This window comes from Centropristis striata, chromosome 9 (assembly GCF_030273125.1).
Source record: "Centropristis striata isolate RG_2023a ecotype Rhode Island chromosome 9, C.striata_1.0, whole genome shotgun sequence".
In the NCBI taxonomy this organism is placed as follows: domain Eukaryota; kingdom Metazoa; phylum Chordata; class Actinopteri; order Perciformes; family Serranidae; genus Centropristis; species Centropristis striata.
In genome coordinates, this window is record NC_081525.1 from 17,450,592 (window position 1) to 17,475,403 (window position 24,812).

The window sequence follows — 24,812 nt, forward strand, 5'->3', positions numbered from 1 at the left end:
TTTAAAAACATTTTTTTTTTTAAAACATTTCCCATTATGTAACAGGATTATATGTCTCTATATAACCTGATATTTCAAAAACAGTCACGACGAAACACGATGGTGCTCACGTAAGAGATGGTGGTCGATAAGATATATCTGTCCGATGTGAAAAACATTCAGAATATTCTTTTAACTGATGATGAACAGTGACAGCAAAGTGAGTGCAAAGGCAATTAAAATCCAAAAGAAAAATGTTTTTCAGCAGAGTGTAAAGCTCCAAACTGTTTATATAAATATCATAAGCCTGTATCTATATTATAAATAAAAATGTTCTGTATACAGTGTAATATAGCCCATATAAATACTCTATTTATGTCTTTGCCTGTAGATTTGGAATATTTTCAGAAACTCCCTTTGCTGTATTTCACAGAATGAGATGAAAATTGTGGCAGCTGTTGAGAGTGGAAGTTGTCCAAAGGAAGCAACCATCTGTGGTCGTGCATCATTATGAACTTTAGATACCACTGATGTGGCAGAATTATCTTTTTATGTGAATAATGAGAGTTGAATAGTCTGTTATAGATGTGCCATGAAGTTTAATGTGACTGGAAAGAAGAGTTTAAATAAAATTCAGCTCTTAATCTTCGCTTTTAACCTCCATAGAAACTCTACTCTACTATATTCTTCTATTGAATACAGCACAGTGTGTTTCCTTGGAGACAAGATTTTATATTGTCATTTCAATTTAGACCTCCACAGACACAGATTTTACTGTTAGTAGTTGAGAAGACCAGTGGTGGAATGTAACTAAGTACATTTACTCAAGTACTGTACTTAAGTACAATGTTGAGGTACTCTTACTTTACTTGAGTGTTTCCATTTTATGTAGCTTTATGCTCCTACTTCACTACATTTTGAGGCAAATATTGTACTTCTTACTCTACTACATTTAGCTGACAGCTTTAGTTACGTTTATTTCAGGTCGAGATTTACCATAAAAACATGATCAATTTAAAGTTATTACACATGTTTATATATTAAACCACATATATATAATATATATTATATATATAAGCATATTACATAGTTAGAATGAGCCCTACATTGACAGCAGTAAAACGCTGATTACATAAATGCATCAATAATAGGACTAATCTAATAAGATATTTAAAATATATTTAACAACCTGAGTGGGTCCATTCTGCACAATGAGTACTTTTACTTTTGATACTTTAAGTACATTTTGATGCTGACACTTTGTAATGTAGGACTTGTAGTGGCGTAATTTCACAGTGTGGTATTAGTACTTTTACTTGAGTAAGAGATCTGAATACTTCTTCCACCACTAGAAAAACTGATGGGAAGTGGTTATGGTAGAGATAAGATGTCAGATAGTGAGATAAGTAAGAACCTCCTGAAATACTACATAAACATTTTTGTAAAACTGTCCAAAAGCAGATTTGTTGAGTAAATTAAAAAATGAAAAAACAAACCATGCCAAAGAGAAGAGCCAGCGTCTCATAGTCGATCCACTCCACTACAGTCACCAGACTGGGCCGCTGTGGGAGAGAAAGATAATAATGTGATTTCACAGGGATTTATTACCAGTTTTCAGCTCTGTGAAGAAGAAGAAAAGTCAATAAATGAGTCTCTGATACTTTCATCCCTGGTTGAGATCTTCTTTTCAGTGCAGTACTAAACTTCCTGTGAATTTAACAAATGTATTTGTAACTGTAACTGAGTGCTGCTATAACTCCTCCCTGGCCTAGATCCTGCCTCTGGGTGCCATAGGTCTTTCTCCACAGACAACATTTTGACTTGTTACAGCAGAACAAGCACAGGTGGAACTTATAAATCTAACGATGGCTCTGTTCCACCGAAGTGTCCCAGAGAGCCGCTCCTCGAAGGCTCCCTCACACCGGAGCCCATAATTAAAGTTATTAATTACACCTGAGCTTTTCCTGCATAATTTGGAACTTCGTAAACATTTTTTACAACAGTTAACTTTTGTATGTGGGGCTACACGGTGGTGTAGTGGTTACAACTCCTCTCTCACAGCAAGAGGGCTGCGGCTCTTCTGGGTGGAGTTTGCTTATCCTCACCGGGTACTCTGGCTTCCTCCCACAGTCCAAAAACATGCACTTAAGTTTAATTGGTGACTCTAAATTGCCCATAGGAGTGAATGAGAGCATGATTGTCTGTGTGTCTGCCCTGAGATAGTCTGGAAACCTGTCCAGCTGGGATCGCTTTCAGCCCCCCACGACCCGAGCATGGTTAAGGATAATGCATGAATGAATATGTGAACACAAAGGGCATGATTAACACCCTGAACTATTGCTGCCTTCAAATGGGGTCATGTTTACCGTGTTCGTGAGAGGAGTTCATATGAACGCCCCTCTTGTGGTATTCACGACCTCTGAAGTGAATATTTTAGGAAAGTTCAGAGTTGTGACAGATTTGCTGATGATTTTAGGAATGGCAGAGGCCATGGAAGTTCATTTTTCAGTGAATGGTAAGTTAATACATTGTAGTTTTACGCCCTTTAAAATACTCCACCAAAACAGAGACATTTGTTCTTGTTCATGAGGTGGCAAGAAAAAGAAAAACTCCAAAAAATAAACTCCACTGCAGAACTCCTGGGAAGTTCTCATAGGGACCTTACTTTCTGTCGCTAAACACATGTAACTTTCAAAATAAGAGCACATGGCTGTGTTAACAGTGTCTGATTAACACAGCCATGTGTACCGGACCCCCGTAGTTGGTTCGGATCCCTGCCTCATAGTCTCATACAATCCTGTGGGAAACACTAGTGCTAAAGCTGGTTTTGCAGTCGAGTGTTGTTTTCTATACTCTCTAATTTGCTAATTGATATTTACACACGCACACCATCCAGGAGTGAAATAACTCTTTATCCCCGCTGCTGAAAAAATCTTAGAGGAAACACTGAGCTCTGTACGGAGCCCCCCAGGGGACACGGGGGGGAAAAAAAGATGGGTGAAAAAGAAAAAAAAGATGGGTGAAAAAAAAAAAGATGGGTGAAAAAAAAAAAAGGACGGACTTTTGCGAGATCCTGAGATACTTTTGCAAGATCCCGAGATACTTTTGCGAGATCCCGAGATACTTTTGCGAGATCCTGAGATACTGACGAAAGAAGAGGAGCAATGGAGGAGGACTTGGAGAGCTTTTTGACTTCAAGATCTGTCCCAAAAGAGGACGTAACTCGCATGAAGAGAGACAAGGTGAGCATAGTAATAGGCTAATATTATATAAATATCCATTCATATTCATTAAAAATTAATTAATCAATGTAGCAACGCAGACCCCGAGTCAGTGACAGCTAGGGCTAATGTTTAAGATAATGCTCACGCTCATTACTTCCCTGCTCTAACCAGTATGTATATTGTATATACAGTCTATGACAGACTGTATATAAAAATGCTCTAATGTTAGTACTACGACCATAACGTTGTGTCGTTAGGCGTTTCATTTTACTTTGCTTTATGTAGAGCTACGCGTGCATACTGTATCCATAGTAACCATGCACGCCATGGCAAGTTGTGCATACGAGGCTGGTACAATGAAATACAACGAAACTGTATTGTGACCACCAGGTTTATCCCTTGAATACAAATACAAAAAAGAAAATAATGCGTGTAGTGTGTCACGTTTTGTGGTGCCTTAAACAGATTTTGCAGGTTTTGCAGGTTTAGCTTTGCATAGCATATATTTTACCGTCGCTTATTTTTATTAATAACCGATGCACATGGACATAGCTGGTATTACAGTAAGAACAGAAAGAGAAACACAGAGATGCGAGATAGAAAGCTGGCCTACTTCACACAAAATCCATTACATCCATTTCAAGCAGATGGGTGCAGTTTCGAGTTTAATAGTAAATGAACACCCCTGTAAGTGACAGCACATGTATTTATTCTGCTGCAGAAATGTGTTGATGTATTTTTTGGTTTTGTTTAGGTCTGACAAACACTCGGTTATGGTCGTAGGACTAACATTAGAGCGTTTTTATATACAGTCTGTCATAGACTGTATATACAATATACATACTGGTTAGAGCAGGGAAGTAATGAGCGCGAGCATTATCTTAAACATTAGCCCTAGCTGTCACTGACTCGGGGTCTGCGTTGCTACATTGATTAATTAATTTTTAATGAATATGAATGAATATTTATATAATATTAGCCTATTACTATGCTCACCTTGTCTCTCTTCATGCGAGTTATGTCCTCTTTTGGGACAGATCTTGAAGTCAAAAAGCTCTCCAAGTCCTCCTCCATTGCTCCTCTTCTTTCGTCAGTATCTCAGGATCACGCAAAAGTATCTCAGGATCTCGCAAAAGTATCTCGGGATCTCGCAAAAGTATCTCGGGATCTCGCAAAAGTATCTCAGGATCTCGCAAAAGTCCATCCTTTTTTTTTTTCCACCCATCTTTTTTTTTTTTCACCCATCTTTTTTTTTTCCCCCGAGTCCCCTGGGGGGCTCCGTAGCTCTGTTCATCTTGCACATCATGTGACTATCATTTTAAAACTGCCTACTTAAAACGATGTTTGTAGCAGATGAGCACATTAAAGCACATTGTCACAGTTAATTACTGTGTTACTTATCCAATTTAGCTATAGTAGCTAGCTAACTTAACTCACATCTATTAAGAAAGCAAACAAACTTTCTCGCTAATGTCAAGCTGTGGGTTTTTGTAAATATAATGTTTGGAAAAGCTACAGCAGATTCACTACACAGCTCACTAAAACAGAAGAATAAACAAGACTTACATCACCAATGATAGCCAGAGCAGATAAGGCTGCCAGAGATCCCAGCATGGCCGCCAGGGTGCGATGCACAATCTGAAAAAATCAAAAGATTCATCATTAACACTTCATTTAATGCCTCTGCCTCGAAGAAGGATGCAATAATTAACTATAAACATTTCAATATTCACATTTAAAGATAGATACAGTGGAAGGATTTTGTAGTATATTTTTTTTTTTTATTTGTTCAGTCATTAATTTATTCATATTCATTTGTATATTTATTTTACATTATGCTTTTGGCAGTATGCTGTATTTCATTTTATGTTGCGTTTTACCGTGTATCATTCTCATGGTGCCAGTGTTTTATTTTCACCTTTTTTTTTTTTGTCATTAAATGCGCTTGAGGCCATATACACTTACTGACATTTTCCAAAACCCCAATTATTCTCAACAGATGTCTGATTCACAATGGCAGTAGCAGAAAAGATGAGCGTGTTCCATTAGTTCTATGATGGTCAGTCATTTTCTTCTGTGCAAAATATCAAGAAATGCCTCAAGGGGATATTACAGAAAGTTCCATGATGCTAAGCGTTGCTCTCATCCAGGCTCCATCACTACTATAATGTATGCTGCATCCCATTATTAAAATCTGAGGCCTGTGATAAGCATGGATGTGTTATCAGACATCAGAGCTGCTCCTCTGACATTCAAGCCACCAAAATAAATTGCAGGAAAGTAGGTCACTCGTACTAAGTATATTGGCAAATGCAAATAGAGAAACCGGGATCTGTGGCCTTTGTCTTCACCCAAATGGAAGAATAGCTAATTAAAACTACACAAAAAATATTGAAATTGCTTTATTATATAAGGTAGTTTCATTGGTGGGTTTATTGTGGCACATAAACTCTGATGTCAGTAAAAGAATGATGTTTGATGAGAACGTCTTTAATGCATACGGACCTCGCTGAACTACTCAACTCAAATCTGGGTTTCCTCACTCAAGATGGATAAAAACTCTCCAGACTCTCAGAAAGTTGTCTTTGTCTGAACAAATCTGCTTAGATAATTGATAAAAGAGAACAAAAGCATCCTCTTTTTCTGCCTCAGTCCTTGTCAAGAATGACAAATGGAAAACTGTGCTGTCATTCTTTTTTACTTTGGACTTCTTTACTGTACATGTCCCTTAAAAATGAGAAAATTAGTGTCCAATTACCAACACATTGAGAGTAGGGATGGGAATAATTAATGGATGGTCGTTAAGAATTTGGTTGATCTCGTGGAATTTTAAATAAATCAGTGTAATTTTTAATTTTTCATGTTATCTATGACTGCGTATCAGTACTCACTGAACTGAAAAACTGCCGAGCGTTCAGTTCTTCGGCCGTACGTCAATAAGCCAGTGAGCTGAGAATTAAGTTGGATAAAGCTACAGTTTGCAAACTGAGAGTTGCAATAATATTTATAAAACACACAGAAATACAAGAGTATCAATTTGAGCAAAACTAGTTTACTGTATCAAACCTTGCTAGCATGAATTACTAGGTTTAATTTAATCCCAAACTTATTTAAACACAAAACACACTTAAATATGCAAGATTACTGTAAGAACTAACCTCATGCCTCTTCAGGGGCTAAAACATGAAACATTGAACTTGTTGACGTTATCTCTACAATTAAATCTCACTTGAGTTAGTTTTACGATCAACAGGAAGGCTCATTTCGTCATAGATGCTCGAGTTGGCAGGTTTCTTCCGAACTCCCATCTCCAATTGAGAGTTCAATTTCTTTGAATATATCATTCAGAAAATCACTCATTCAAAAATGGAGAAAAACACACCTCCTCAGCAGTGGAGTGAGACGTTCACAAATGGAGACCAGAGAGTCAGATGACATGTTGCTGATGTCTGAATACCCGTGCACATGGCGCTCTCCTACTTTAGAGACTATCCCTCACACTGTCAGTGACAGCCTCTGCTGCTGGACCTGTCAGTAACACAGCTGACACATGCAGAGTGTAACTGTGCTGTCATCTCTCTCAGCTCACTGTTGACTTTCACATCACAGCGATGCCCCTCCCCGGGCACAGCTTAGTTCACACCTTGTCACGCTCAGGAAGATTAGCCTGTCTAATTAAAACCAAACACTGACTGGAATTGAAGGAAAATTACAGACGGAGATCCAGGGAGCTCAAATCTAAATAAGTACATATAAAAATGAGAAGCTGCTGAGCAACACATCAAAATAATGATAACTAATATGTGGCTGATTCATAATGAATTCATATCTTATGTATCATTAATTAAAAACTAATCATCAAGTTAAGCATCAGCAAACTGATGATCAGACTTCTTGCTTGTATGCTAAGAATTACAGTAATACCTTATTTCTAGTCATAGTATGGATTAGGGTCATAAAGACAGCACATCATAGCACACTAAGAGTCCCTTTGATGGAGGGAACAAAAAAACTTTCCTACTACTAGATAAGTAAGTATCAAAACCTGCCTACTTATGAGATAATGGGCCCTGGGCACAGACATGCAAGAGGTCCCACCAAAGCAGCAAGACACACATGCTTTATAGTGGTTTAGGTTCTTTTTGTAGTAATTGTGTGAATCTTTCTGCCCCCTTTTCATAGTTATTGTCTCACTTTGTAGCTGTTTTGGTAACATTGTGTTCATTTTAAGTCTCTTTCAGACTGTTCAATCCATGAAGTGATGATGTGTCGTTCATGAATGATTCGTTCACAAGAGCAAATTGTTTCTGTGAACAAACCAAATCAAATCACTTCCTGAAAGGAGTTGTCAATTCCATTTCCCAACTTCAGTTGAGCTCTCCTCTCTCTTGTCTCGTGTCTCTCTAGACCGCAAGTGTCAAGTAGCGTAAACAAAGTCACTCAAGCCCGCCCCTCCCTCCAGTCTTCTTCTACTTGTGTTTTACTGGCGGTTAGCAACCAGCGTAATAGGTGCATTACCGCCACCTTCTGCTCCCTCTCTCCCTCTTGAATAAACTGCCATTTACTGTCTAGGCATCGTCAGTCACTGATTTGCTCCGTGTACTGAGCACACTAGTAAAGTGAACTATTTATACAGTCTATGGTTTAAACAGGCACGATAGCCACATTAAAGGGACAGTTAAGATTTTTTTTTTAAGTGACATTATATAAGATACTCATCAAGGTTATTATAGTTAACAAAAACTAACAAAATAACAAAAACTACAATGTAGAAATTTGAATTTCACAACCATTTGCGGTTTTTCAGCTCAGTGAGTTCTGATACGGTCTCCGGTTAAGCACTGAACGATTCGGTGAAGGGATCTTTTGTACGAATTTTTCAATTCAACTGATTTTAGTGATTCAGTAAACCAAAAAGAACCGCAGTTCCCACCACTACCATGAAGCTTAACAATATACAAGTCAACAGAAGAGAGCGGAAGATCAAGCAAAGTCTGTGCACGGCTACTCACAGTCACGATGAGAGCTAATCCAAAGTACCATCTTTAATTTGTCAATCACTGAAGACACAAGTACAGCGTATTATTGTATGTAGGGGGGATCCGAGCTTCCTCTGCTGTTATACTCATTGTACGTGGTACACGTATGTAAACCCATTCACTATCCATAGAAGAGCTTGAGCATCACAGGCCATTTACCTCAAAGATGATGAGGACATAGACCCCGGTCAGGATGATTCCAGCGATGGCCACCTGTGTCTCCACATTGACGTAGAGCGACTGGTGGGTCATGGATAACGGCACCACCTCATTATCCTGCAGGAAGGCCTGGACCGAGATGATGATGGGATCACTGCACGGGGAAGGAAAAGCACCGTGGTGACAACGATGGATATGTTGGTTTTTTTGATTGGTCATTATTAATCCCTAAACTAGAAATCTGTGTGTGTATGTAATCTGTATTATGCTGAAGTCTGGGAGGAGAGACAAAATAGTTTAAACACCTTACAATGTTATATGAACAAGTTTTAGCAAATAAACAAGTAAAATAATATAAAGTATTAACAATTAAAATACAAACAAGTAGAAATATAAAAAGTATTAACAATTAAAACAAAAATAAAATAAAAACGTATGAAGATTATATACAATGTAAACAGGGTCAGCAGTTGGATATAGACCATAGAATATTGCACATATTAAATTAATTAATTATTAATTAATTAAATTAAATCAATTAAATTATCTAAATGTATTATGTGTTTCCTATCAATTAGCATATATAATGCTGAAAAGCAAAGCTAAGGTGTTAAACATAGCGTACCTGCTGAGCATCTCGAATGTCTTTGTTACCAGTATCTGGTCACTCCGTTCACTATGCAGAGGGATGGTCCAATTATGAATCACCTGTTTAAAAGCAAAAGATAAATGAGTTTACTGATCAATACTTATATATATGATAAAGCAAAGATTTTGTCACATAAACGCCTTAACTTTACCTGCTGAGTCCTCCTCCTCCGTTGTCCCGCCTGCTCCGTCTGCTCCACCTGGATCAGGATGTACTCCTGGTTGGTGAGGTCGACCATCCCTCCTGTGAAAGGCCCTCCCACCTGGAGCTTCAGCAAAGCGTTGTCTCGAAAATTTGTCAGGTTCATTGCTGCAGTACGTGGACCGTCAAGAGAAAAAATTGTACTTGTGTGTTTGTACAGTCATGGAAAAAAATTTTAGACTGCCCTTTTTCTTCAATTTCTTGTTCATTTTAATGCCTGTTACAACTAAAGGTACATTTGTTTGGACAAATATAATGATAACAACAAAAATATCTCATAAGAGTTTCATTTAAGAGCTGATATCTAGCCATTTTCCATAGTTTTCATAATAACAAAAATCATTAACAAGAAAACCATGGAAAATGGCTAGATATCAGCTTTTAAATTAAACTCTTATGAGCTACTTTTGTTGTGATCATTAAATGTGTCCAAACAAATATACCTTTAGTTGTACCAGGCATTAAAATGAACAATAAATTGAAGAAAACAAGGGTGGTCTAATAATTTTTCCATGATTTGAAAGAAATCTTTTGCAGACAACTGTATTTCTCTTTTTATTTTAAATCGTGGATTGAAGCCCAGCACAGGAGACAAAATAAGTTTTTTTCTACTTTTTTTGAGATGGCAGTTTGGAACTGATTTAACGGTCCATAAAAATATGTCATCTCATAAACTGTGCAGTGTTCCTATTCAGTCAGTTTTCAGATTATAATGAAGACAATAGTTTCTTCCCTCCTTGAATATGACTAATAGACTGAAGTACACAAAGCACAGCAGTGGGGACCATTTATTAACCTGTCAGGTCTGCTACCACTCCCTCTAACCTACCTTCTCCTCCAGTATTCAATCTGATTAAAGCTGAATGAAGATTTGTGGATTAAAAACATTTTAAAAAACCTGTCCAAATAGTTTTTAATCATCTCCCTTGTCTCTGCGTGCCATTAAACACGGCTGCATCATGTTCCATCCTGCTCCTTGTTGATTAGAGGCCTGCTGGGCCTTTTCCACTCCACTTTTTATTTCTAATTTAGAACATAACATAAAATAACAATGTGCATCAATTATGATGCAATAGGATACAGAAACTGTCTGTTGATGAGACTGCCAACATCCTCCAGGGGTTGTCTCGGTCTGGATACATGCTGAAGAACAGCTGTAACAAGAATAGATTCATCAACACATTATTCACTCAGTCCATAGACTTCCGGCAAGAGATAAAAAAAAAAAAAAGGAAATATTGGGAACATGATGTACGCTTGCTGTACAGACAAACACAGTCCATTATGTGGTGTGTAATTTCACTTTAAATGCAGTGCTGTAACTGTACTGTGTGTACCAGTAGTGGAGTTTAGTAAACGGATACGAAAGTGTGCTAACTTAGTGCCTTAACTGAGTACCAAGAAAATGTCTTTCGCTTTGGTTAAATTTTGGTCTGGGTCCAACTTCAGTCCATTGATATGAACAACATTTAAAGGAAGACTTCCACATTTTGGGAAATAGGCTTATTCTTAAGATGAGAAGATTGATAGCTCTATCGTGTTAGATAGCGGTATCAATTAGCATTAGCCTGATTAGTGATTAGCGTTAGCTTGGCTAGCATAAAGGCTAAAAACAGTGGCAATGCTAGCCTGACTGCAGTGGTGGAAAATAATTAATTAACAATTAACATTTACTCAAGTACTGTACTTGGGTACAATTTTGAGGTACTTGTACTTTACTTGAGTATTTCCATTTTATGTCACTTTTTACTTCTACTTCACTACATTTTTAGGCAAATATTGTACTTTTTACTCCACTACTGTAATGCTGTATATGTTTGTACTTTGGATGGATCCAGGCTACCTATTTCCCCTCCTTCCAATCTTTATGCTAAGATAAAGTCCAACTCCACACTGAGTACACAAACATCAAGCGAATAAGCATATTTTCCTAAATGTTTAACTGTTCCTTTAATAGTAATAAAGAAGACACACATTAAAGAACAGCAAGTGAATACTACATATAAATTGTAGATTGTTTTACCACAAACCTTAATTAAACTTTTTTTTTTATTATTATGGTTCTTTTGCTTTATCATTCCAAAAGTGTCAGTTATTCAAGGGGGGCACATCCACTTACACTGCAGAGGACGACAATAGTAAACATAGTGGCAATTTTGGACACCTTGAAGCAGCATCTGAAAATAAAAAGAAAGTAGAATGTAAATAAAATATAATAGAACAGCAATATTAGTGTACCGTACGCCTGTGGTTTCCACCGTAGATCTCAAGACCTCTACAAGGGGTTGTAAGATGAATGTAAGGTGTAGGAAATAATTAAAAAACTAAACTAAACTTTCCTCTAATCCTTTGTGCATTTGTCTTGTAAAATACTATATAGTTTTACCTCTTTAAGTATCTTGAAGATATCCAAATGGAACACTCTTTAAACTGCACACAACTCATAGATGAGGGCACAAGAAGAATTTATATTAAGTAAGGATGGGTGTTTGGAAGAAACCTGCCAACTCGAGCATAACAATTAATTAATCGATTAATCACTATGTTTTTATACATACTCCAGCATCTTTAAAACATGTAGACATGGGCAAAATAAAAGATATATATATATTCAGTACTATGCCAAATTTTGTTTTGATGACGTTTTGAGGACGAAAAGAGACTTCCTGTTGATCGTAAAACTAATGGTTAACTTAAGTGAGATTAAACTGCAAAGGAGTTAAATTTTTTATGTTTTAGACCCTGAAGAGGCATGAGGTTAGTTTTCACAGTAATCTTGCATATTTAAATGTGTTTTGTGTAAATAAGTTTTGGAACAAATTAGTAATTCATGCTAGCAAGGTTTGATACAGTAAGATAGTTTTGCTCAAATTAATACTCTATGTACACTATGTATTTCTGTGTGTTTTATAATTGTTATTGCAACTTTCAGTTTGCAAACTGTAGCTTTATCCAACTTAATTCTCAGCTCATTGGCTTAATGAAGTACGGCCGCAGAACTGAACGCTCGGCCGTGTTTCAGTTCAGTGAGTACTGATACCCAGTCATAGATAAAATTAAAATTAAAAAAATACACAGATCAATTATAAATTCCTTGTGATCGACCAGATTCTTAACAACCAATTAATCGATATCCATCATTAATTAATTATTCCCATCCCTAATATCTAATATTAAGGAGCTAAAAGGTTGTTGTTTTTTAAAGGTTAGGAACTAGGAATATATATATATATATATATATATATATATATATATATATATATATATATATATATATATATATATATATATATATATATATATATATATATATATATATATATATGTTACTGTCACTCATAGTTTCCGTTGGCAACACGACTCACTTTACACTACTGGTGAGTCTCGGGCTGAGGTTGAGGTTTTCCAGAGGGTCATTCTTCTCAGAGGAGCTGGAGCGGGACAGGGATAGGCTGGTGACCTCACTGCCCAGCCGGTATCTCTTCTCCAGGTCCAGGGAGCTGTTGTCCCAGGGCTCTTCCCCTCCAACAAAGCTGGGGTCGTGTAGGGTCATGTAGGTTATGCTGGAAAAGAATGATCACTGTCAGGCTTCTGGGCATCCACCACTACAGCTTCAGTGAGAGAAGCTTGTTATTAAGGTGATGTAACTGTGGATCAAAGCTCTTGAATTGAAAAATGTTTCTAAGCAGCAAAAACATGTCTGTAAAGGACGAGCATCCTATAATCACAATTCATTACATGTGTTGTACACCACTGTCAATCGAATCAATGTAGGAAGTCTTGTTATAAGTTGAGCCATTTCATTAAATGACACTGCTGCCATGTTATTCTGCCTAACATGGAATAATAAAAGCAAAAGTTATATAATCTCTCTTTCTTTTTTGGGTTGTTTTTTTTTCAGTTAATGAAAATACTTTTTCAATTCTAGTTTTCGTTATTTCGTTAGTTTTCGTTAATTATAATAACCTTGGCATGAATTTATTCATAAAATATATGAATGGGCCAATGAATTGTGCAATTATTTAGGATACTAATTACGTCACTAATTAATATCACTCTTAAGTTTACATTTTACCCAATAATTCTTGTATTTCACCTTTTATTCAATAATGTACATTTTCATACCTTTTTGGTTGATATGAAATCATTTTCATCCATCTGATTTTACGAGTTAATAGCCTTATTGGGGCTGAGATGGATAAGGCAAAGGAAATAAATGCAACATTTATTGTGACCCAAAAAATACCCCATTACAAAAAAAACTAGAGTTAACACTAAAACTAAGCATTTTCAAAAAATAAAAAAACTAATTAAAACTATTAATCTCACTCTAAAAACCAATTAAAACTAACTGAATTTGAAAACAAAAATTCACAACGAAATTAAAACTAAAACAAATTAAAAATCCAAAACTCTTATAACCTTGGTCCGCAGAGAGCCCGCTTGTACAACCTATGATGAAGAAATTTACACTAGAACATTTGACTTTACTCACCTGTCATCCTGAGAGAATCTCAGCAGAGGAGACCTCTCTGTAATGTTGGCTGAGTTTGTTTTTCCTCTGAGAATATTAACCACGCTGAAACTGAAACAAAAGAAAATTTATGGCATGAGTTAAAAATGAGTATAAATCTGTCCTTTCAACAACAACAAAAAGCATTGTTCTGTGAACTTTGACCCCAATAGAGAAGCCCTCAGCTGTCAGGACACAGCTGTCAGTCACTGGTTACAGCAGATTGCCAGCCCCGGTAACCCACGGGTGGCAGGAAGGTGGGTGAGCAGCTGGTGACTCGACACCTGAGGAGATCATTACTGTGTCTTTTGTCACCCTGCTGCCACACTGTATCCCTGAGGCTCCTGCTGGCTGCTGCACTCGGGAGCATCACAGCTGGGTCTCAACCAACAATCACATCTACACACATGCACACACACACACACACACACACACACACTCTCTCTCTATATCTGTCTTCATCCCTGTCCTTCAAAGCGACGCACACAAACACACAAAGCTTCTGTCATTGACAACTTTTTACATGAAAAGTGTCTAAAAAGCTGTTCTAGTGGCATCCTGAAGAAACACACCAATCGACTATTTCATCAAGCCCACTGTCATCTCAGCAATTACTGTGGCAACACTACAGACGTCATGGGAATAGTTATGTAATGGAATACCAACCCACTTAGCCAAAACTGTTCTTCAAATCTTAAATTTAAAGGCCCCCCTCTGCTAATCTTATAATCTTGAAGGGTTTTTACCGTCTGCCTGTCAAAGGGCGCTTAAACACAGTCTGTGGACTTCCTTAACACAGCATCAAGCATTTTTGTTTTCTATTATTATTATTTAATTTAAGTACTGTGGGTTAAAGGACCAGTGTGTAGGATTAAGAGGCATCTAGTGGTTGCAGACACCAACCACCTGAATATCCTACATCTCCTTTTCCAAGCAAGTAGCCTAGCTGCAGTGGTGGAAAAAGGATTCAGATCTCTTACTTCAGTTAAAGTACTAATACCACACTGTGAAATGACTCCACTACAAGTAAAATTCTTGTATTTAAAACTAACTTTTGGGGAGGACAGTAGAAGAGAAACCTGCTTCTTATGTGGATGAATGAATTCTAAGCTAATAAAAACACATTAAATTCTTAGTTGTATGCAATGATACACTAATGAAAACACAGTTAAGACATTATATTCAGCCGATCCCTAGATTCTCATAAATCCTACATACTGGCCCTTTAATTAATGTATGATTAGGTTGAAATGGTGTCTGTGTTTATTAATTTTCTCTTGTACAGGGGAGGTTATTCAGTCGTTCATAATACTTTACTTTTGTTGTTTTTATTGTCTTACAAGTCTGGCAGCCGTTACCAAACACACTCCAGACAGCAGACAGTTGGCTGCTTTGAATCAATGAATGTGGCAAAGGGTGTTGGATAAAGGAGTAGATTACATTAGGGAAGTCTGTCGCATTAATCCTCTTCCATACTCTTATACAACTATAAAGAGATTTACTGCATGTCTACAAACGTTTTCCCCCTCTTCTTTCTCTGACTCGACTCTGATCCTGTCCCCTAGATGTGACTTGGCACAGGGATTGCCTCTCTGAGTCTTTAAAGCATATTGAGCCCAGACAGAACACAAATTAAAGCTGAAATTAGAAGGAGTTATACAGCGGTCCTTTTAGGACACCTGCAGCAGGGGTGTGATTAACACTGACCAATGGAATATACAGTCATTGAGAAAATTATTAGACCATCCTTGTTTTCGTCAATTTCTTTTTCATTTTAATGCCTGGTACAACTAAAGATACATTTGGTTGGATAAATATAATGATAACAACAAAAATAGCTCATACGAGTTTAATTTAAGACCTGATATTTAAGCTGTTTATTTTTTAATGGACATAATATGACATTAACCAGATACTAAAGAGGAACGGCTCTCAAAAATGTTTTCTTTTGATGCAAAGAAAATCTTCTATAAGATATTTATTTTAAAAAAGTTACCATTATAACCCTCCTCTTATGTTGCAGGGCAAATTGACCCATTTCAAACTTGAAAAAGAAAAAAAATAGTTAAAAGTATTTTTTCAAAATATGTTTTTAAATCAATGTCATTTAAATATTATAGTATTTCCAATGTACATTAAAAAAGTTTTAACATGCAATTTTTTAAATGAAAAAACAGTGAATTATCCTCATTGAACCATGATTCTGTGAAAGGTAAAGAACATCATTGCACTAAATATTGATTAAAATTGTTAGTGATGGAGTTATTAATGAAATATAAACAATGTTTATCGGGATTTTTTAGTTTCTGACACTTTTGGATAATTAAACATGCCCTGGCTTATTGCTGTTCCTGATAAAACAAACGTAACATGAGGGTTAAATAAGTTTTAAGGCTAATACATTTGGTCCAAGCCTCTCTGCCACACTATGATTCATTATGCCTTTGTTCAAACATATTGTAAAAATGCCAGACAGACATCCTGGCAGCTACCGCCACTGCAGCATTCCTTCTATTGAGGTATGAGCTAATTGGCCAGAAAAATATTGTCAACATGTCAGATGCAATCATGTTCAGATTTTTAACAGCAGCAATCCCTCACAGATTTTGTTTTACTGTAAACAGGAAACTACATGCAGCAGTTCTCATTTTTTCATTTTTTTCAGCTGTCTATTTGTGTCACTTTATGTAGTGGTGGAATGTTAAAAAAAAAAGTACATTTACTCAAGTACTGTACTTAAGTACACTTTTGAGGTATTTGAACTTTACTTGAGTATTTTCATTTTATGTAATTTAATACTTCTACTCCACTACATTTTGAGGCTAATAGTGTACCTTTTACTCCACAACATTTAGCTGACAGCTTTAGTTACTTTTCTAGTCAAGTTTTAACATAAAAAATGATACATTTAAAGTGACTAATAGTTAAATGAGCCCTACCTAAAAAAAATAATAAAACACTGCTTACATAAATGCATCAATACAAATAATCCAGTAATATATTTGGAATATAAATAAGATCTGAGTGGGTCATTTCTGCATAACAAGTACTTTTACTTTTGATAATTTAAGTGCATTTTGATGCTGATACTTTTGTACTTTTACTTCAGTAAGTTTCGAATGCAGGACTTTCACAGTGTGGTATTAGTACTTTTACTTAAGTGAGGGACCTGAATACTTTTTCCACCACTGATAACCATCACTGCACAAACTATCAAACAGCTAGGGCGTCCCGGTGGCTCACACTGGTAGAGCGTCTACCATTAAGGCTTAGTCCTTGCTGCAGGGACCCGGGTTCGAGTCCGGCCTGAGGTCCCTTTACCGCATGTCTTCCCCTCTGTCTCCCCCTTTCTATCTGTCATTATCTAATAAAGCAGTAAAATGCCAAAAAATATCTTTAAAACAACAACTATCAAACAGCTAATCAAACCCCCCACAGGGCTGTGCGGGAGTCACACATTTATCAGCTGTAGTACACTCTTCATCACATGAAACTTTGACTTTGTGCATGAAGCAAAAAATTCCCCAGTTTAATCCCAATAACGTCACAGCCACGGGCTTGAGATTAGCACCCCCCGGAGTGACTGAGACACATACCCTCAGCCACACACACTCAATTCTCTCTGTGTGTGCATGATCATACTTTACAAGCCGGTGTTTTCCACGTATGCACATATATCCCCTGGAAAATTTTACCAACAGGGTGTGTTTAATGTGCTTCTGCACGTGTGGCCGGGATTGTTGAAACACACGTGCACACATTTACTCCAGAAAACCCAGTGAGAAGAGAGAATGAGTGCTAATCTCTTTCTTAACTAGAGCACAAGAAAAAGTTGCAGTGTGTGACCGCTTAATCAATTATTCATGAACAAAAAACAACTTTGAACCTGTTTTTTCTGGCCACTTGTGAGAGAAACAACATTGACACACAGTATTACTACATTTTAAGTGACATGCTGAACTTGTTTGCCAACAGTTTAAACATTTAGCTGATAATAAGCAGCATTATCATTCATTGGGGGTTGTTTTTTCTGATGAAGTTGTCCAATTAGTCACATTTTAACTCTGTTTTGGTCTGCCTTAATTCCTGAGGGAAATATCAGACTCTTTTGCTGCTCAGTGCTCTATGCTACTATGTTTACCAGCTAGCTTTGGTCTTTCTGCTGTTTGATGACATCAGTGAGCCACACTGCTGTTGGCTGACATGTTCTTTTATTACCAAGGATTACAGACACAATCTGGAGCTTAAAATAGTCCCCAACAAAAGACATTTTTACTCCTATTTGAGTAATGCTTGCTCCTAACTACAGTTCCCAGCTGTTTTAGGAAATTGTTTAGACTTTTAAAGAGGCAGCGAATTCTGATGAAAACTTTTAAAATGTGTTTCGTCTGATATCCTAATGAAAAAACGACTGCCATTTCACGGAATTTGTACGGAACTATATAAGGTTGGGCAACAAAACTACTTTTTTAAGGTTAAGAAAAAATAGCGGGACATGAACACTAGCCAATATTGACTCTATTTTAGCTCTGTTTTTTGTCTCCACCACCTCCTAGGGGAAATATCTGACTCTTTTAGTCTTTAGTTAGACTAAAAATGTCTTGTTTAGTGTTCGGTTTTACTAAAGAACACTCTAAGGATGATACATTTCTGTGGGTGTGTCACTTTCCTTTAAAAGGAAATGTGTTTCATCTGATCATCCTTATGAAAAAATGACTGCCATTTCACAGGATTTATATGGAACTATATGAAGCTGGGCAACAAAACTACTTTTTTAAGGTTAGGAAAAAATAGCGTCTGTTGGCTCAGTCTACTGACATTGATCTTAACAAATCTGAGCTATCAGAGCAGCTTTTCTTCCAATAATGCTTGTGAATCATCAATACAATTCAAATGAATGAGGTATCTTGTCAATAAACTACCATAGAGAGCAGAAACATATTTAGTAGTCATACCCATCCTCTTGTCGAACAGGGACAAAGCCCTCAGAATGGATGACGCACTGTCCTGAGGGCAGCACCGCGGACTGCTGCAGCTTCTGCGTGTCCCTCCTCTCTGAGATCCCCTGCAGAAGACGCAGCTCCCCAAAGTTCCCCGCGACCGCCTCCGGTGACCTCAGGCTGCTCCTCCCCTGATGGCCTTGGGCCGACGCCTGAGACATCTCCATCTCCATGTTGTTTTTGTTTTCCAAATACATGGTGAAAGTGCTGGAGGGATGGCAGACTTTTAATTCAGGAGATATCTCAAAATAGGTCCAATTCAACATAAATTACAATAAATAACACTTATTTACACATCCAGCACTTACAGAGAAACATTCATTTACAGTCATGTTTCTGGCCGTCCGGCAAATCTAAGTCCAACATTAACTCTATTTGAGCTGTTTTTTTTGTCTCCACCACCTCCTCGGGGAATATCTGAGTCTTTAAGTCTTTAGTTCAGGGTTCGGCAACCTTTACTAATAAAAAAGCCAAAATTGTTGGCCAAAATAAGAAAAAAAATGTCGGAATCGAGACGCAAACCTTATTTTGAATGACCAATTGGTCAAAATGAGCATTTATTAATGTAACTTTGGAGTTGGAATCTAAAGCTAGCCTAGCTAGGGAAACTCAAAACTAGACTTGGAGTTCGCAAAATGTATAGGTTAAGGCTTTTTAAGATTTTGACAAGCTCAATTTAGTTGACTAATATGTTAAAAAGAAATGCTTTATTGCCTTATATATGCTTCACATTTTTACAATTGAAGAATACAAATTGCTTTGGGCCTACACCAATGATGAATGAAAATTAAAGTGTAAATATTTTGGGGGGGTTTTTTGGTCACAACCACAGGCATTTTTGTATGGGGGGGACCTGGTGGCCACTCATTTTATACAGGCTGTGGAGGAGTCACAGTCACAGGGTGATACATTTCTGTGGGTGTGTCACTTTGCTTTACATCACTGACTTTCCTCTCCCTGAGCAGAGACTGTCCTTTAGTGGGTGAGGTCAGCTACAGCAGACATGTGGTCCACGCCAAAACAAAGGCTATATGAATTAGATGGGATTATTGCTCACATGAAAGCCAAAAGGAACTCACGTGTGACATATGAGCCCCCTGTGATTATACCTCCTTAAGGATTAAGACTACAGTCAACAATTTACAGGAATATTTCCAGGGGGAAAAAAACTACAAGTGACCCCTCTGGTCATTTGAGCCATTGATAACACAAAAATATTAATTTTATCAGCTTTAAAGTTTATAAGTGCACCACCTATTCCACATTATAATCCATTTAATCCTATTTGTCATTTATACAGACTAAACAACTCTTCAAGTTTTTCAATGACTCACAATTCATTTTCAATTAGGACCATTTTATGGCATTCAAACCACAATCAGAGTGCTGTCTGGTGTTTTGTCACGCCTCACATAATATCCTTATCCAATGCTTGTGATGTGCCTCGTCAGAGAGAAGAATGATCCTTTTTATATGATATCCTGCCCCGCGGGCTGTGTGTGAGACGAAAACGACAAACTGGTTTCTCAATTTTTCCACCCTCGTTCACAGCAATTAATGATTTAAGATGAATATCTTTTAACAAGCGCGTTAAGAATAAGACAAAAGAGGAGCTAATGACAGCAACCACAGATGAATAATGTGTGATTGTAGGTGTTTGCCACATCTGTCTTTTAATTTATACAACCGTTTACATATTAGTGGAATGAAAGGGATTTTTACAGAGGTTTTCTTGGTACTCTACTGTACCGCAATGTTAATGCTTAAACCCCCTAAAACAAAGCCCATTAGTGTAATACCGTGGTGTAAATCCACACAGAATGCAAAGGAACTGAAGCAAATGTCAGCTACAAATTAAATTCAAACTTTTATTTTGGCGACTGGAGGAGAGCAACAGGAATTAAAGTTATCAGGCTTACCTTTAGGGATGAAGTTGTTTAGATGATGATGATCAAGACAAGAACATTGATGATGATGCAAGTAATGATGATGATATGATGTTCAACATCCAACAGTAAAATTACAAATAATTCACGCAGACAATCCTGTAAAAATGCTGCTATCTGCTGGGACTCTTGTTTTCTGCTGTTATATTAAAGCACAGTGGATGAAGACGAGAGAGGCCGAGGTGTTTCTTTTCCTCTCCAGTGCTCCTCAGCAAAGGAGGGAGATGTTGCTGAGCAGTCGGGTCTGGAGGAGCTGAGGAGAGGGGAGGAGTGGCACAACTGGCTCTCCACTAATAGCAGAAAACTTTCCCATTCAATCACTCTCAGCACATTTTACAACCAGACTCCCTGCAAAGCTTAGCCGCCTCCCATCACCACCAGCCCCAGCACTCCACATCCACTAGTGAAAACACATTTCATGGCAGTTTGTTGAAATAAATAAATACAATTTTAGTTCTAAATTAGAGTGAAATTTCCCATTTGAAATCATTTTACCTAAAAATATGTTTATTTTGGCTCAACCAAAGTATTCTGAGCTTGTAAAGAGCACTCAAAAAATATGTTTTTTTGTGACTTAATAATAAATGACTTGATGAACATAGACTGTATGAAATATGGACGTAGTCACCCATAGGTGACCACCATGAAGCCGGAATGAAGCCCGAACTCGGTGGCTCCCGTCTGTCGCCATCTCTGCAGTGCCTGACTCCTCCTTTCTCCCGGCTTATCCAAAAAAACAGGTGGAGCGAGGTTGAGCTAAAGCAGGTTGAATGCAGCAGCGAGCCACCTGTGAGGGCAGCCACTTGCCACTCAAAACAGTCACACCCTTAATTATGCATAACTTTAAGCCTTAATATAAATCAAATGGGTGAGTTATATGAAAAATTCACCCCTTGTAAAGTTGTCACGAACAGGGAAATTAGCTGTAGAGACCAAAACCAGGCTGTAAACATGTTTATTTGTGCTGTAAAGTTGAGCATTTTAACATGGGGGTCTATGGGGATTGACTCACTTTTGGTGCTTATTTCAAGTGGCCAGTCGAGAAATTGCAGTTTTTTGCATGTCCCATTGACTTCAGTTTTTATCAGCATTTTTTTTTTACCTCCCCCACGGAGGTTTTGTTTTTGTCTCTTTTTGTCTGTTTATCTGTCAGCAGGATCAGGTCAGCAGGTCAGAAGAATTCTCAGAAACCTTGTTGACAATTTGTCAGAGACAAAGGACGAACCCAATAAACTTTTCAGCAGATCTTAGTCATGTGGCAAATACACAAATTATTTCACACTTTCCTTATTATTTCCTATTTAACATGCTAAAATATTTTCCTTCAATGTGCAATATCTGTAAAATGCAAAGTACTTTCAGAAAAAAACAAACACAAAAAATATATATTAATTATAAATGCCAAATAGCAGAAATGATATATATGTAATGTTATAATGTTTATAGAATTTATGTATATGTCTTATTTTTTATATTCTTATTCTGTCTTCTATATATATGTGCCTGTATCTTGAGCTGCTGTGACAACTAAATTTCCCCAATGAAGGATAAATAAAGTCTCATCTTATCTATTAACATTGCGAGATAGGGCATATGTGCAGCATTTCTGTGGAGTCAGAATAATAATAATAAATTACTCCCCAAATTGGAAAATTGGGATTAGGATTGGGAAATCATCTGTATGAGACACACTGGTTTTTTTTATTAACTCCTATGTAAACCCATCGAGAGCAATATTGGACACTTCAAGTAACGGACATGATCCAAAGTAGTTTGTGATTTGAGATTGATGTAGATTTTCCTGGGAGGGTGAGCTGTCAAATGTCAACCTGTGAGCCTAACTCGCTATAACAGGGTGAGTCAACTCTCACAGATTTAGGGTGTAGAAAGGTCAGACAGGTCAGAGACAGAGGGGTTTCAAGGAAAAATTAAAGCCCTGGGCTGCATGTCCGTAAATAATTCTCTCATTGCTGTTGTATGACTTGTTGGAATGGTTATTTGTCACTTTTATCTTCTATTTATATCATGAGTATAGTATGCACATCAGGCTTACCCACAAAATGTGGGCATGCAGCTAATTTTATTTTTTCAAAGTTCTATTGAAGTGCATGAGTCGTGTGCAAGTTCAAAGTGGGGCTTAAGGTTTGTGTTTGTCTGGGGCAGGGGAGTGGGGGAGCCCGTTAAGCCATACTTTTTTAAAAAAAAGGTCAGAGGGTCAGAGGTTGAAGGATCCTTAGGTGAAATGTAAAAAATGGTCTTAAAAGTTTTTGGGAATTTTTGAAATAATGAAGAAATACTAAGGCCACAAATGTGCTAATTAATTAAAAAAAAAAGTTTTATGTTTTGTTTATTTATTTTATCCTATTTTCGGTCTTACACCTCAAAAAGAAATCGTTTTTGAAACAAAACAGTTGTTTTCTGATGTGAACATAGACTACTCAAAGTCAACTATGAACCGGTATGTTTTAAAAACGAGAGTCGGGACAAAAGTGTGGGGATTTGGGGAAGGCGGCTTTTGGGGCGCTATAACAAACTCAGGGAGTGTATTTGTAATTTAATCTTTTAATACATTTGCCTTTGACCCACCACAACTGAGCAGATTAGGATTTCAACATTCTGCCATCCATGAGTAAAAGCCAGTGAAGCAGACTAACAGGACCTAAGTAATTAAAAACTCCCACCACTAACAATTATTTATCCAGTGGACTGGAAAAAATCCGGTGACAAAAATATATTTCCATTATCTACTGTTTTCGAGTGATTATTGTTTGTGGAATTCCAGTGTCTGCCTTCTGCATTCTCAGAAATCAGGAAAAACAATGTTTCCCTTTGAGCCGATAGAGTCACCTGGTCTGGAGTCACTACGGCCTGGGACACTAGGGAGATGAAAGCCACACAGAGAAGATGTCCTGGGGGGAAACTGCACACGGGTCTAGTGGGCTGATGTGAGATATAGTAAGTAGAACAAAGCAATCACATGCAAAGTAAGGAGAGAGGAGAGTGAGCCAGGGGCTTTGGATGACAATAACTAGCATCGCCATTGACTCCTGGATGAATGAGTTACTCTTTGCTGAACGTCATTAAACTCATACTTGCACAAATGTGCGTGTATACCGATAAAGTCATGTGACCCAGGATGGTGTAGGACAGAACTTGTCCTGAGGTGCATTTATAATCCTAAAGCTAAAAGTATTGAATGGGTGTGAACACTGATAGTCATCTACAGCAGGGGTTCCCAACCTGGGGTCTGGGCCCGCCTAAGGGGGCGCGCCAGAGATCACAGGGGGTGTGCAAAACTTTCTCTGCATGAGGTTATCAAAATTTTTGTTAAATAAAATAAAAAAACTATCCAAAAAACATGCAGCCTTGGGTAAATTAGTGACTCTAAATTCACCGTAGGAGTGAATGAGAGCGTGAATGGTTGTCTGTCTCTAAATGTGAGCACTGCGATAGTCTGGAGACCTGTCCACGGTGTACCCCACCTCTCACCCAATGTCAGCTGGGATCAGCTCCAGCCTCCTGCAACACTAGTTCTTGTCTCAGACACAAGTAGGGGGGCTCCAAGGAAAAAAGGTTGGGAACCACTGATCTACAGCTGTACATCCATAACTAAGTCTGTTATTTTGTTTCAAGCTGCTCTAAAGCTCACTCTGTCAGTCAGCCAGTCGGCCGGTTGATTCGTCAGACATTTCGTTCAGCAGGTCAATCAGTTGATTGGTAAGCCATTCAGTTAGTTGGTCGGCCGGCTGGTTGCTCAGTCAGAACTCAAATTTCTGGTGAAGATCATTTAATATGATGAAAACATCAAGAAAGAAAGCTACTACATGGACAGTAGGAGACAGCTTGTAACCAAGTGCCAATCCCCGGGTCTGAAAATGTGGAAGTGTCTTAAACCTGCATTCTTTCTAATGGCAGGTATAGAGGACAATGAGAAAATGATTCTACTTCTTAGTTGATTACCACATGAGTTTATCGTCTCAAGTCTTCTTCAATGCAGCATGATGTTCATTTTCTAAAGTATGGTCGCTATCATGGAAAAAAAATATTTTATTTTATTTTTTCTTAATTTTTTATCCCACGATTTTGTAACCCATTTATTTAT

General features: G+C 37.5%; 1 protein-coding gene across 1 annotated transcript in view; it reads right to left on the reverse strand.

Moving 5' to 3' along the window:
• Positions 1 to 19,065, reverse strand: part of oca2 (oculocutaneous albinism II) — a 68,182-nt gene extending 49,117 nt beyond the window's left edge. The window contains exons 1-10 of the mRNA XM_059340491.1: positions 18,720 to 19,065; positions 13,747 to 13,836; positions 12,617 to 12,814; positions 11,371 to 11,428; positions 10,333 to 10,405; positions 9,202 to 9,359; positions 9,027 to 9,109; positions 8,402 to 8,555; positions 4,770 to 4,841; positions 1,476 to 1,541 (exon numbers count right to left, since the gene is read on the reverse strand). Coding sequence (XP_059196474.1) covers positions 1,476 to 1,541; positions 4,770 to 4,841; positions 8,402 to 8,555; positions 9,027 to 9,109; positions 9,202 to 9,359; positions 10,333 to 10,405; positions 11,371 to 11,428; positions 12,617 to 12,814; positions 13,747 to 13,836; positions 18,720 to 19,030 — 1,263 coding nt within the window. The 5' untranslated portion in view covers positions 19,031 to 19,065. The remainder of the gene's footprint in view (positions 1 to 1,475; positions 1,542 to 4,769; positions 4,842 to 8,401; positions 8,556 to 9,026; positions 9,110 to 9,201; positions 9,360 to 10,332; positions 10,406 to 11,370; positions 11,429 to 12,616; positions 12,815 to 13,746; positions 13,837 to 18,719) is intronic.
• Positions 19,066 to 24,812: the final 5,747 nt, after the last annotated feature.